The sequence below is a fragment of the Zerene cesonia genome, chromosome 2 (assembly GCF_012273895.1).
Source record: "Zerene cesonia ecotype Mississippi chromosome 2, Zerene_cesonia_1.1, whole genome shotgun sequence".
Taxonomy (NCBI): Eukaryota; Metazoa; Arthropoda; class Insecta; order Lepidoptera; family Pieridae; genus Zerene; species Zerene cesonia.
This window is the reverse complement of record NC_052103.1, coordinates 3,431,063-3,446,086: the sequence shown is the minus strand read 5'-3', so window position 1 is coordinate 3,446,086 and position 15,024 is coordinate 3,431,063. Positions and strand designations below refer to the sequence as shown.

Genomic DNA, 15,024 nt, shown 5'->3' with positions numbered 1-15,024 from the left:
AGTCTTTCCATTTCTCTAATTACACTCACTGGCTGTTGCTAGCCGCTTCGCTCGCACTGTCTTCATTTTTAGGGTACAAACTTTCACCCCCTATTTTATCCATTGGGGAAAAATTTATCAAAATTCTTTCATAGCGGATGCCTACGTCATAACATCTATATGTATGCCACATTTCTGTCCTATCTGTCCAGTGGTTTAGGCTGTGCGCTGATAGATAACTTCGGTCACCTTTGAGTTATATATGTTTAAATAGTCATATCATAAACACATTTTAAACAGGTTTTACTAGCCCTATTTGCGAGTTCATGGAATTGAACGAATATTTTTTTTTACATTTATCTTAAACCATTTGCATTTGCATTTTCAATGAATAAAAGATCATTGAATCCGTCACGAGAAGCAGGTTTTTTTATAAGATAGTCACATGAGTAGTCTACTTCCACTACTCCAATAAACGCTACTGAGTGGGTGTACAGCTATTAAGAAATGAAAAACCAACTAAAATAAGTCATTTAATAAAGTTCTATTAAAAATTATCAAATACAAATATAACCAGCATAAACGCACTATCCGGTACCTAAAGTATCACTGAAATACCCAAGAAATGCAATAAGAACAATGCTTTAAGTCCACCACTATAGTCTTCAGGATCACCACAAATTTTAGTCAACACTTAATGACCTGAATGAACCAGGCGTGCCTAAATACTGTTCGTAGAATTTGTCCGTTTGTCGTTTCGATTCGTCGGTTTTCGCAGCACTCATTTCTTGAAGATAGTCCATAAATTCTTTGGTAGATAACTCATCTATTAGTTCATCTGTAATCGTTTATAATGTTTTAGTTAAGAGGTTCAAATTCAAAATATGATACAAAATATGATTTATACGTATTTAGTTTATAGAGTTTAATACTTCAAAAAAAATCAAATCTCTTCCAGTCTATTTTAATGCGATTCAAATTAAACTGTTTCTTCGATTAGAAAACGATTACTAATTATAGAATATATATTTTTTTATTGTTGAAAATTACTTTAATAATGTTAGATCACCAACTATTACCATGGAATAATTGTTTAATTATGATGCATCGCAACCGGTCGCTTTATGTGTAACAATGAACATAGACCGTTTGAAAATAGTATATTGCATGTGCATATTGTTTTTCATATTTGAATTTCAGAATAAAGTATTGAAGTGCAACCTATTGATTTTGAAGCTTATCATAAACTACTAAGATTTATAATCCTAAATCCTAATAGATATTGGCTTTCAATTCCCACATCGGTAAACCTAAAAGCAGGAAGTCCGTGGGGTTTCTCGCAAATTCCTCGTTTCCTGAAGGATGGGTGTCGGGATAAAAACTATCGTATATTTCTTCTGTGATCACAAACAATCTTTGCGCCAATTTAAAATTTTCAGTGGTATGGGCATGAGGAGACTGACATACAGAGAGTTTTTTCAGATTGAAAATATTAATGAAATTAGTCCTGATATTCTTCCAATACTCACTGTGTATTTTTTCCATAGACTTTTCCTTGCCACCATATTCGACTGGCAATATTTCAAGAGGTATGTGTTCTTTTAAAGTTGAAATATCCTTATGTACGTGGATACGATTCACGAGTTTTTCATTCAACACCTGCTTTACAACCATGTTTATGAACGTTTCAATTGTTTTAGATGAAGTTAGGAAATGCAAGCCTTTGATTCGGAAACTAAAACCCTCCTGAAAAAAATGGTTATTGAGCTGTATGAATTTTTGAGTTTATACAGATTTTTATGATGAATCTTGATGTTAGCCTTAAGGGCTACTAGATCTTAGCAGAATGCCTGGGTGAACTTGTAGTGACAGGGTCAAGGACGTCCTTTGAAATTGTGTGTGAGTTTTTTTATTATCTTATAAAGTAACACACATAAATTAACAAATAAATTCAATAGGAGAAAATAAGATTTTCCCTTGCAACAATATTTATGAAAAGACTAAGCATAATCCTGACAGTGACAATAGTTTCATACAAAAATTCAAGTACTCACAACAACAATGGTCAGTGCCTGCCGTAGTTCCATTATACTAATATTCTTCAACAATTCCATTATATTTGTCTCTCGATAGTCGAATAAGACTAGAATTCCATTGCAATAATCATATCGCTGTAGATACTCGCATAACTGTAAATGGATTAATTATTAATCTATAACCTGTATTGATTGATTTGTTAATTTTGCTTGTGTTATTATGCTAGAACTAGATTAGTGGTTTGCCCGGTGGAAAGCGATCACCACCGGCCATGCACAATTGCAGAGGTAGTCTGTACTAACTAACGGGTTGCCTGAATTGATTTTAATTAACTTTGAGGATCAACTGTTTTGTAGTTTATCATAACATTTAATTTTTTTTTCGAACGTATTATTTTCTTTTTTGACCTCTTCCACACACCTCATCTCGTCCAAACGTCGTTTTTATTTGGAAGCTAGTGCCTCCCTCGTAGACCTATTTAAATTTGGTCTAGTTATGATAAATTGAAGTTGGTTTAGTTTTCGTTAAAAATAATATTACAAGATTCAACACATTTTAGTATGTAACTTCTGTGTAACCACAATTTAACCCTGAATATTCAAGGCCTGTTCACATGAATACTATTTATTAATCTATCCACATAATAATTTACAATTTATTCTTCGTTTTATATTGTAAAGATAACTCGGCATATAAATGGTATAATACAGTAAGCACTGCATTTATGGTCATTGATTTTATGGTCATTTTAATACTTGTTTTTAACTGCAAACTGAGAAATTACTGCTTAATTTCATTAGTTTTGCATGTAGAAAACGTAATAAAAAATTTATATTTTTTACAGGTCTGAGTGACCATTCCTAAGAGAAAAAGGGCAGTAATATCAAAACCTCTCTGAATTGTTTTTTAAAGGTTTTTGCAGGAATGGATTTATAAAAATACCAATTTCTCTTTGTGCTGCCGCTATAAAGATATTTCAGGATTGTAATAAGGTTATTAGCACAATCATATCTCAACAGTTTACGTTCAAGGTCAAGGATACAAGGAGACTGTAAACAGTTCATTATGATTAATTGATTTATACATAATTCGAAGTAATAATAAACATTCTGATTGATATTTTAATCTTACAATACAACAAGATATCTACCCCGATTTAACATATTTTATAAAGAACAAAGTTATTCATTAATCGGTTTTGAATTACTCTGTTATTGATTGAAAGACTGGTTGGAAGACTACAGTATTATTGTAATAAGTACGTAGATAGAATTCACATAACAACATAAAATTAGCAACTTTAAACACTTGAAAATATAATATCTTATGTGTCACGTCATGGAGGAGGTCTCCTTCTTTATATGTCAGCGATATTATAACAACATATGTCAGAAAGATACCTGCGAGACGCTGCTATAAAAATGTTCCTCAATTATGATAAAATAGCTGCGCCCCGCGGTTTCAACCGCGTAAGTCCGTATCCCGTGGGATTATCGGGATAAAAAGTTGCCTGTATGTTATTTCAGTTGTCCAGCTGTCTACATACCAAATTTCATTGCAATCGGTTCAGTAGTTTTTACGTGAAAGAGCAACAAACACACACATCCCCACAAACTTTTGCATTTATAATATAAGTAGGATTATAAATTATAGATCTTTATTGCATCAACATTGAATATGAATTGATACAATTTATGATAAAACATCTTCGTTATTACAACAATATTTGAGGTAACTTATATTTAATAAAAATAAAATCCACAATAGATGAGTATATACTTAATGTCACGGACATAAAAAAAGCTGTGCAGAAGCAGGGAAGGACAGGTTCGAGTGATTTTTTTTATATCAAAAATAAAATGTACACATTACAAATTTTATGCATAACATAATTAGTAAATAAAACATACCATAATCGTGAATTTGTAATAATTACTGAAACTGCTTTCGAAACGTTTTCCAATATTCCTTAGCACGTATACACGGTAGTGATCCTTTGTGAGTTTTGGAAGGAAACCGTCGATCCTGGAACAAGAAGTTTATCCTTTACAAACAATTCAACATAACAAACAACCCAATGGTGGGAGTGGTAGATGAGTTAAAACTCGCTTTGATAGAAGGATAATGTCCTAATATAGATAATATCTCTCCATGCCCAAAGATAATATCCCTGTACTAATTTGAACTTACCGATTCCGATTTCTTTTAGATTCGATCAATGTTTTTGACGTGTAAGAGTTAATTAGTTATACAACTGTCCTCAAACAGATTCGCGGTTATGATTATGGTAGGATGTTGGAAGAATGTTGTTATAGAATGTATGAAAATAAAATAGTGGAAAACAATATTGTATATTTAAATCTATGGTGATGTAACAAGAATGTTGTTTTGTTTCATTTGTTTGAAACATTTAGATATTTTCTGACTGTCATATGAAAAATACAAAAAATCTGTTGTAGATGCCGTTCTACACAATTCCTAACTTTTCTTTTCTTATGTAAGTTCTATGTAACTTGAAACTGACACCATTTTAATATTTTTTTTTATATGTGGATAATGTCGTGGGTTATGTATTTGTGAATTTAATTGTTTAAGTTTTTTGTTTATTTTAATGTTTAACTGTTTTTATACCTTATAAAGAAAAATAAAGTAAAATAAAATTGCACAAGATTTTCTTGTCGTTGTGTGTTTTTTGCTCTGTAGCTAGACTTATGATACATTAAATATGTCTAAATGTGATATTAGATTCGTCTTAACTGTGTATCACTTAAAAACTACGCAAAAACAAATTTTGGACCATAAGAAAAATAAAATAAAATAAAATTGCACAAGATTTTCTTGTTGTTGTGTGTTTTTTGCTCTGTAGCTAGACTTATGATATATTAAATATGTCTAAATGTGATATTAGATTCGTCTTAACTGTGTATCACTTAAAAACTACGCAAAAACAAAATTTGGACCATACAATATTGTGCTGTATTTTTTCTGTTAAAAAATTTATTGTTCAAATCTGTCTGCGTTTTTTACTCTCCAGTTTTTGTAATGTGTTGTGACTTAACTTATACCAACTAGATTAAGGAACACATAATATAAAATCAAAGCTAAATGCTGTCTTCGCAATTATTATATAATAAAATCTAACTCTTGCCCGAGGCTTCGCACGCGTTAAATTCGGAGTAGTTTTATAGACGTTATTATATATAAATCTTCCTCTGAAATCACTTTATCTTTTAAAAGTAACCTCATCAAAATTCGTTGCGTAGTTTTAAAGATACATTAAGCATAGAAAGGACACAGGGACAGAGAAAGCGACTTTGTTTTATACTATGTAGTGATACGGGCATGTTTTCACAAATCGACGTCAAGTTTCGTGTAACCAACGTAAAGAGAAAAGGATGGGGAAAAATGGCTATCTTCCATTGCGATGGGGAAAGTGAAGAGGAAAGGGATTTATTTATAATTGCAGTGATAGCACGAAGAGTATACGGTAGTGTTAAAAGAAACATATCCCTGGTTATACCATCGACTCCTTCTGCATTACTCTTGATGTCAAGAATAAGCTTTCCGACATAACTTTCACTAATCGGCTCGAATGTAAAAGTACTGCCACAAAAACGATTTTCGTCAAAGTAAGCAAGGTCAGAAGGGTCAGCAGTATTTTGACCGGGAACGTTTAGAAAATGTTTGTTTATTTCGTCGGCGTCACATAAGTGTTGCGGAATATCACCAGAGCGTTTAAAATCGGGAATAATATTCTTTTTCAAATTTTTCCAAAGAAGTTTTGTGTTATTATGATGTTGATTAATGTTTTGGTCAAAGAAAGCATTTACAATATTTTGTCTCATTGCATAGACATAAAAGTGCGTGCTTCATATTTAATGTTTTTACCTGGTAATGTTGGATGAATTCGATTTAATTTTGTGTGTAGTACTTAATCGATAAAAACTATTTTTTTGATAAATTTTAGAGTAAAATTTAATGAACTTTTCTCAGAGATGTTTGCCATCCGACAATATTCTAATGCAATATGAGGTGAATTTTAAAAAGAATTTTGATTTACATCCGAAGTTAAGAGTCTAAAAATGCCCGGGGGTATAAATAAAAAAAGGGAAAGTTTTTAACTTCACTCTAACAAATAACATAAATAATATAATATGTGTTAATAATAAAAAACTATAACGAACAAAAAATTTTTTAAAATCACATAATATATACATGCAACATAGAACCTCCTTTTTTATATGCGGTTAAACCGCCATGATTTGAATAGTTAGTAGATAATTTGATTTTGATTATTTCTTGTGATAACCTTTCAAAGAACAATAATTGTTTGATTAGCTTTTCATGTCTAATTGAGTAATTAAATAGGTAATGAAGGTAATTGAGGTTGGACTTTGACTTTCAGCCAACTTACTCTTATTAATATAATTATAACTCTAAAGATGCGGATATTATAATAATTTTATGTACTGCTTTAATTTATAAAACAATAAATTGGTTTGGATTGTATTACTAAACAATGTTCCCGAATAATTTTTTTTTTTTCCGGCCGTTCTACATTTTGTAAAAAATCTTCCAGCGCGAGTCTTATAAACTTAGTTGTATATTTTAATATAAGGTGGAACTACAGATAAGGCATATAGTTATTTTTAATGCGGAATTCGTGCGCGCTTCGGCACGAGTTGCCAGATCGCAAAGGGGAATGTACCAAACCCCCATAGAAGATCGGTTTGACAGACTAGTTATTGTAATTTAGATTGTACAGTATTTTAGATTTGGTTCTAAAAATAATCAAACAATTTGTATCATTCAATATAAATAGTGTTTTATCAATATAATACAAACAGCAATGTGTAGCTCGATTAAAAAAATGTTACATAAATTTTCTTGTGTTTGGTTTCACGCGAGTATTATACATTTAGAAATTAAAAACTTTTCAACGGATTTCAAACGCGATTTATTCATTATATTATTAACCCGACGTTTCGAACACTTTACAGCGAGCGTGGTCACGGGGAGACTGTCCAGTCTCCCCGTGACCACGCTCGCTGTAAAGTGTAGTCTCCCCGTGACCACGCTCGCTGTAAAGTGTTCGAAACGTCGGGTTAATAATATAATGAATAAATCGCGTTTAAAATCCGTTGAAAAGTTTTTAATTTCTAAATGTTACATAAATCTCACACACGTTATCATTCATACTCATAATTGAACAAATATAAAAAGATTTGAAAAGACACGTTAAAATTTTGATGTAAGTAACATCATGCAGAGGATTATATATTAACTATCTGTCAACCCTGGTTTCAGCTGTGGCACATATATAGCCTATGTCACTCAGAGTAATTGCAGCTTTCTAATGGTGAAAGAATTTCTGAAATCGGTCCAGCCATTTGTGCCGTGATGACGTGGTCAAGGGAAATAGGGATTCATTTTTAAATACATAGATATAATTTAGCGCATATTGACCATTGACGATAAACAAATTAAATGTTCTACATATTAATTATGTAAATGCACATTAGAGTCATAAATCATTTTACCGGTAATTAAAAAAAAATTTTAGTAAACCTAACCCAATTTCTCCGCCTTTAGTACTTTTAGCACACGTTTACAATGGATTTTGTTCCTGCAATCTAATCGTCTACCGCTTGTCTTTTGGAGTCTAGTATAATTTATCTGTGATATAGTTAACAGGCCAAAGACCATGGAGTGAAGGACAACGACATATTAACTTGATTGGCATAAATAAAATACATTATAATAACAAATTAACCAGCATGGACTCATTCGTCAATTAAAATATTTACTCTTCTATGTAACTTTTTGCAGTTCACATAATTATATTATTTTTTTTCATGTCATAGCAGGCAACTAAGAAGTTGTTTTGTCTGATGGTAAGCGATCACCACCGCCCAGGAACATTCGTAGAGGTAGGGCCTCTGCGATTGCACTGCTTGCTATTAAGAGTTATGTATAAAGAAAGAATTCACGACTGGAAGGAAGGAATGGACAAGAAGGAAACGGGTCTCCGTTTACCCCACTCACTGTACAAAACACGATAGCATGCTATTATTTTATTTACACCGGTTTTCTATGGGGGTGTGGTACTTCCCCGGTGCCCAATTCGTGCCGAAGCGTGCTCGAATCCCACATTAAATTTACGAATTTCATTTAATGCCTAACTTACTCTTGCCCTCTATTAAGTTTAAACACGGCTATATATATTTGTGTATGTAGATTAACATTTTTAGTAATAACTCAAAGGACTCTAAAATTATGATGTCGTTTAGATAATGATGATTGAAGGGTTCACCTTGAACTGATGAAAAATTTTTATACTTATAAAACACTGCTTAGTACCAAACAAAATATGGTGAATGTTACATATAAAGAATAGACAATATTTTATTGAGCTTAGCTTGCCAATCTATTTATACTAGGGAACCTACAGGTAGGCTATTTAATTAGATAAATAGAAAAGGATGAAATAAGTTATGTATCTGTTAAATAAAGAGCGATCTTTCCTCGTTACAACATAATTGAAGATGTTGATTAGTTCTCGCGAAAGTTAATAACATCTTCTGTTAATGAAAAACTTCACTCACATTTAATCTACATGAAAGTTACTCACACAATATTGTCGTATTCTTTAACAAGGTCTCTGGGGTTGTGGATTTCGAAAAATGCAGGCATAAGAGTTCTGAACGTGCAGGTTTTGTCCAATTTCTTCTTAGCTTTTTCCGTAGACCCCTTGCATATTATAATGGCTCTTTCTAGATATTCTCTTGCTAAAAAAAAAAAAAAAGAATCATCAGTTTAAACATATTATACTGAATTTCAAAGAAAGGTTCGAATTTGTGGTACGTTACAGATGTAGAACTATGGAATATGATAACGTTTTATTTAACTTTTGCTTGATTTGGTTCATGTTTGAGTTTGCAGAATGAAAAAATCCCCATTTGATCGGATAAAAAGAAACTTTAAGGACCTAGATATTAAATTCGAGCAGGCAGGTAGTGTTTAATTATTAAAACTTGATATAGAACCCGTTATAATAGTGTAGTGTATAGGTATAACCATAAGTACTACCGATTTATAATTTCACAGGTTCCATGTATAACGCCATTATCATTAAGTATCTAATTCATGCTTAGAATAAATGTTACTGCTTAATATTTCGTCGAATGAAGGCGCGATTAACATAAGTATTTGAATATTTAAGAGTCAGATTGTTATATGTATACATTAGCTTATTATCTACGATCTCTTGATTTTTTTCGATTCTTACTTATGTGATAAATGTTTTTAATACGTGTTTTTTTGTTTGTTTTTCTTTCAGGTCGCGACGGAATTTTTATATATGTTTTGAAAGTGTTTGAATGCAGTTCTGTGACTTATTAAAATAATGGAAGAAGTATCGCGTAGTTTTCCTCCACCAAAAATTAACACCCTGTATAAGTTATTTAATTACTCAGTTTACACATAACAAACCACATGCACAATGTCAATTATAAAATTGTTTATAGCTTGATTCTTTATGGTCATATCCTACATAATATGTGTACATACGACCTTCGGATTAAATATGTACTTATTTAGAGACTTGATATTAAAGATTCGTTTAATCTTATTCTAAATATGATTTTTTATATCTAAATATACTTTATTCTTGAACACTGTTTTTTCGGAAATTAAGGGATAGGACTCGAAGTACTTTTTTGAGTACAGTACCAACATAAGTGAAGAGTATATTGTGATGTCAGTGGTGAATTTATATTTATTATTTATTTTTAACACTTTATTGTGCTGTCAACATAGCAGAAATAAATACACTAATATTTATGCTAAAATATACAGCACAGAACGCGGCCTTATCACTTACAAGTGATCTTTTCCAGGCAACCAACAAAACAAGTGAAAAACAAAAATATTTAATAGGAGGCAGGTAAAAAGTTAAACTAGCGAAACGTAAAAAAGTAATGCCATTATTATTGTGTAATTAAAAATTAGTAACACACAAATATAAGTAAGATACCATTAAAATTATATAAATATTGTCGTTATAATATAACATTTTCATTTTTTTAGTTTAAAATGAACCTTAAAATGTACATAATATATTAAAACAGTAACCAGACCATTTCTGCACATCACACTAATATTATAAATGTGAAAGTTTGTTTGTTTCGATGTTTGTCCGTCAATCATGTTGAACTACTTAACGGATTTTGATGAAATTTGGTATACATACAGCTGAATTGATAAGATACTTTTTATCCTGATTAAATGCTCCCTTGGGATAAAACAGGAATCTTGAAAACAGTGCGGCGCCGGGAAGAGCGTCTAGTTAAATCATCCTAATCCTACTAATCTTATCCTACTATCCTACTACTATATTTATTATAAACGCAAAAGTTTGTAAGGATGTGTGTATGCTTGTTACTCTTTCACGCAAAAACTGCTAAACCGATTGCAATGAAATCACGTACGTAGAAAGCTGGACTACTGGAATAACATATAGGCAACTTTTTGTCTAAATATCCCTACGGGATACTAACTTCCACCGGTGAAACCGCGGGGCGCAGCTAGTATAAAAATAAAGCATTATTGCTATGTAATATGTTTTATACACCCCAAAACAATGGTATTTTTGCTGTATGTCTATAATATTTGCTTCAGTAGGTCAGGCAAAAGACAGGAGCTACAAAGCTTTCTTGAAAATATTGGCAGTTGAAATATATCACCCCTGCATAGCAATCACAGGCAACTATAAGTACAAAACTACTCTGTCTAAATCTTAATATTACTCGAAACAATAATATGCAAAATTCCAATAATAACATAGTGTATTAAATTTAGCACACAAATACTCACAGAAATCGGTCTTCCCAAAATGACACTGCTTCTTAATCCAATCTTCTAAGATATCAATGGCTTGATTAATCCGGGCTGGTGTGTTTAAATTATACTGTTCACGCACAAATTTCATTGTGTCATCTCTATATTCAAACATTCGGTTTTTCGGTATGGTTTCCATGACAACCAACTACGAGTAACAAGCACCAACGCGAGAATACAAGTGACTGTGGTTCCGATATCTTACACTAACCACATAATGATTATACGTATGTTTTTTTTTTAACGGTGTTTATGACGCAGCTTTTTAATGAATCTAAACAAAGATAAAGATGATATGAAAACTTTTTTAAAGGTTTTTTAAAAACTGTTTTGTCTATATTATGATTGTCTAGTTATCTAGCTATTATCATTTAATGAAATTAATTTAGAAGTTGATAGTTTCAATGAATGTACGATTGAATTAATATATTTTGTTATGTGTTAATAATAAATGTTTATAAAGATTCATAAGTATTATTTAATAACGATATAACTTAATTAAAATTCAATAAATATTTTTATAATAAAGTTAACAATACTTTTAACATTTCAGTGTTTTTTATATTATATAAACATTTATTCATTCTTAATTTAATAATTAAAAAAATAAAATATATAGACTTAATAACATTTAGAAAACTCGTAATCGAATGATGATATAAATTGCGTAGTGATAGAAAAAAGTTATCTCCCACTATAGTTGTTAAGTTTAACACCACATTAATAAATTTGTACATGCTATTTTTACATTTTTTCATAACTATATTTTAATAATAAATAGATCAAAAAAGAAAAATCTTTATTGCATCAACATCATTATCATTTGCTGCAGTATCATTAGGTGAATATGATATGCAGGGCATTATTTATTTATTGGACCATCACCAAATATACAGACCTAAAACTACGCATACAAATAAATGACAACCTTGTGTTACACACGTAACTGGTTTATATCCATAGAAGGTGATAGAAGGTCAAATAAAATGATTTAACAAGTAAGCAACATTGAATAAATAAAAGTAATTTGATCAAACCTTCTTTAATTATATAACATAAAAAATACAACTGTGTGTTTGTTTGATATTTTCTATATATAATAAAATCTATTTCCATACGATTGTACCGCTAATAGGTAATAGAAATAAAGTTATTTACACCAAAAATCGACAGTGTTTTATTTATTTTTTTATTTGTTTAATTGTAATCATCTGCATGTTAAATACATTACAACAATATGTTGTATTTAATAATTCGCCAATAAAGGATTACAAAATATGTATTAAAACAGATTAACTAAATATACACCAATGTTATAACATAATTAAATACATGAAGTATAATTTATGTAAGTCTAAATTACCAATCGAAATATTGTAATGTTTTTGTTTATATGAATTACCTACGCACATAACTAAATAGTTAACCTTTTCATCCAGCATATGGTGTTTTGAAATATATTGAATCTTGCTCTAATTATTTATCAGTTGACCCAACACTATTGTAATAGACTTTGGATAATTATTACTCACTTATTTTGTGGTTAATTTTTATAAAAATCACGTTGTCCCATGTATAGATCATATTTTTGACTTTTATTTTATTTAAATCATAAAAATGCTAGTGGTTTCTAGTAATTTTGTGGTCTTCAGAGCTATTGAAAATGTAACCACCTAATAATTCAGACCTAGGGAATATTAATTAACGATTTAAAAAAATCCGTCATGACGTTCCGAAAGAAACCGCAGGGCGCAGCTAGTCATTTATAATAACAAATATTGACCATAAACGATTTAGGTCAATTGATTCACGAAACCAGTTCTTCTTGTTAGAACAATTAGTTTGTAGAAAGCAGTCTACGTGTCTATAAATGATGGTTAATCTAATATATAAAATTCCCGTGTCACAGTTTTCGTTGCCGTACTCCTCCGAAACGGCTTGACCGATTTTGATGAAATTTTTTGTGCATATCGGGTAGGTCTGAGAATCGGCCAACATCTATTTTTTATCCGGATATTCCTACGGGATACGGACTTACGCGGGTGAAACCGCGGGGCGCAGCTAGTATTATTATAATATTCAAAACAAACTATTTTATCATTCTTATAATATTAGGATGTTTTATTTATTTTAGCATGTATGTTTGTATGTTTAGTTTGGTATGTAACGGACTCCTCAAGACTCGATTTTTAACGATTTTATACGGACAAATTGAATGTGAACTTTGTATACTTATCCAGGATCCGTGACAATAATTTAATTAGTTTATCTTATTACCCTGAATAAATCATCAGGGTTAAATAGGTTTACTCTATATTTAACAGCAAGTGTTTTTATTGTGGGAGTCGAGCCCGTTTCGGCACGAATTAGGCCAGCTCGCACCGGGGAAGTACCACACCCCCACAGAAGACTGACGTGAAACAGTACCATACTGTATAGTATAGTACATACATAGAAATAGTACCTGTTTCGTACGTTGAGTGAGAGAGCCGGAGGCCCGTTGCCTTTTCTTGACCCTTTAGAATCCATTCCTCCTTTCCCATCGTAAATCCTTCCTCATCTCTTGCCTAAAGAGCGAGCAGCGCATTCGTAGAGACACTTAACTCTGCGAATGTTCATGGGCTGGTGGTGATCGCTTACTATCAGGCGAACCACCCCGTTGCCCGCTATGACATAAAAGAGTAAGATTTCGATTAATATTTAGTTTAAAATGTTAAAGTACATTGCACGAGCACGGATTATGCATTGTTTTGTAAAACTGAACATTTTCGCATGTTGAATCTTAATTAGTAAGCCCTATAGAAGGTAGCTGTAAACCGATGAGGACTATATAAATTGTAACTCATCCAGACTCAACTTTACGTGAAGTTCTCATCGATACAAATTAATCAAGCCCTTTAATTTGTATCGTTGAGATAAAATTACCAAGTTACCAAAAGGTACGCAAGGTACTAACCTTGCGTAACTTGAATGACGTACCTATATCTATCTATCTATCTATCTATCTATCTATCTATTTATATATAAAATTCTCGTGTCACAATGTTAGTCTCTATACTCCTCCGAAACGGCTTGACCGATTCCTCTGAAATTTGGTAAGCATATTGGGTAGGTCTGAGAATCGGCTAACATCTATTTTTCATACCACTAAACGATAAGAGTAAGGCAGAACAGCGTTTGCCGGGTGCAGCTAGTCTATTTATATAAAACATCAAGATGATGTTATATATGAAACCGCGGAGCGCAGTTAGTTTGACGTTTTGAAGGGAAACCAGAGTATAATACTAATGACTTAGACAAATAAGCAATCTTATTCTGACAAGATATACACACTTATTATGAATGTTTCAATAGCAGCATAAGGATTCAATATTTTAATGTAAATCCATACTACTCTATCTATAAAGGGCTTTTCCTTAGATATATGTTTTACCTCTTTGCATCTTCATTATTTGACATCAAAACCATCCTGTTATCTGCTAGGGTCTGAGGAAATGGGAAGTATTAAATTATGTATCATGACGACAAAACCAGAAAGTCAAGGCGAAAAAGTTCATCTCGTGACACTGATTGTCTCACAGAGTTGCCCTTTACGATACATAATTGTTTATGGCACTGAAAATAAACTTTTGAATCGGAGAATAAAACTTCTTATTTTTAAAATTTTACTTTATTGTTAAATCTTAAGATATGTTGGGTCAAGTTTCAAGGAAGACTTATTTATTATTAATTAAACATTCACTCACAATAATAACGTATTATTTTATAACTGTAAACAATATTTTTTATGCTATAAGCGGGCAATTGAGCTGGTGGTTCGCCTAATGGTAAATGATTACTAGCGCCCGTGAACACTCGTAGAGGTAGTGCTTTTGCAAATGCGCGACCCACTTTTAAGGGGAAAGTGATAAAGAAAGGATTGATGACTGGAAACAAGGAATGGACTAAGAGAGGTAAGGATAAGTAACGAGTCTCCGGCTCCCCCTCTCACCGTACGAAACACAGCATAGCATGCTTCTATTTCACGCTGGTTCTGTGTGCGGGTGTGGTACCTCCCCGGTGCGAGCGGCCCAATCCGTGCTGAAGCGTGCTCGACTCCCATATAAAAAA

At 31.8% G+C, this 15,024-nt stretch overlaps 1 protein-coding gene across 2 annotated transcripts; it reads right to left on the bottom strand.

Moving 5' to 3' along the window:
• Nucleotides 1-499: 499 nt before the first annotated feature.
• LOC119834647 lies at nt 500-15,021 on the bottom strand. 2 transcript variants are annotated; one of them, XM_038359082.1, is made up of 6 exons: nt 14,906-15,021; nt 8,648-8,804; nt 3,927-4,041; nt 2,034-2,168; nt 1,509-1,725; nt 500-817 (listed from the first exon to the last, which is right to left on the bottom strand). In XM_038359082.1, exons 1-6 carry the CDS (start codon nt 14,925-14,927, stop codon nt 663-665), a joined length of 801 nt encoding a protein of 266 aa, XP_038215010.1. In that variant the 5' UTR covers nt 14,928-15,021; the 3' UTR covers nt 500-662. The 2 variants fall into 2 exon arrangements, with proteins under 2 accessions (XP_038215010.1, XP_038215002.1); XM_038359074.1 differs by lacking the exon at nt 14,906-15,021 and adding an exon at nt 10,891-11,156.
• Nucleotides 15,022-15,024: the final 3 nt, after the last annotated feature.

Excerpts from the sequence above, each read along its gene's own strand:
- LOC119834647 (XM_038359074.1), bottom strand. The coding sequence starts at position 11,053 with ATGGAAACCATACCGAAAAACCGAATGTTTGAATATAGAGATGACACA. Across the intron at positions 2,169-3,926 it reads ATTACAAATTCACGATTATG|TTATGCGAGTATCTACAGCG; the intron begins GTATGTTTTATT and ends ATCCATTTACAG. Across the intron at positions 818-1,508 it reads GTCTATGGAAAAAATACACA|ATGAACTAATAGATGAGTTA; the intron begins GTGAGTATTGGA and ends AAACGATTACAG.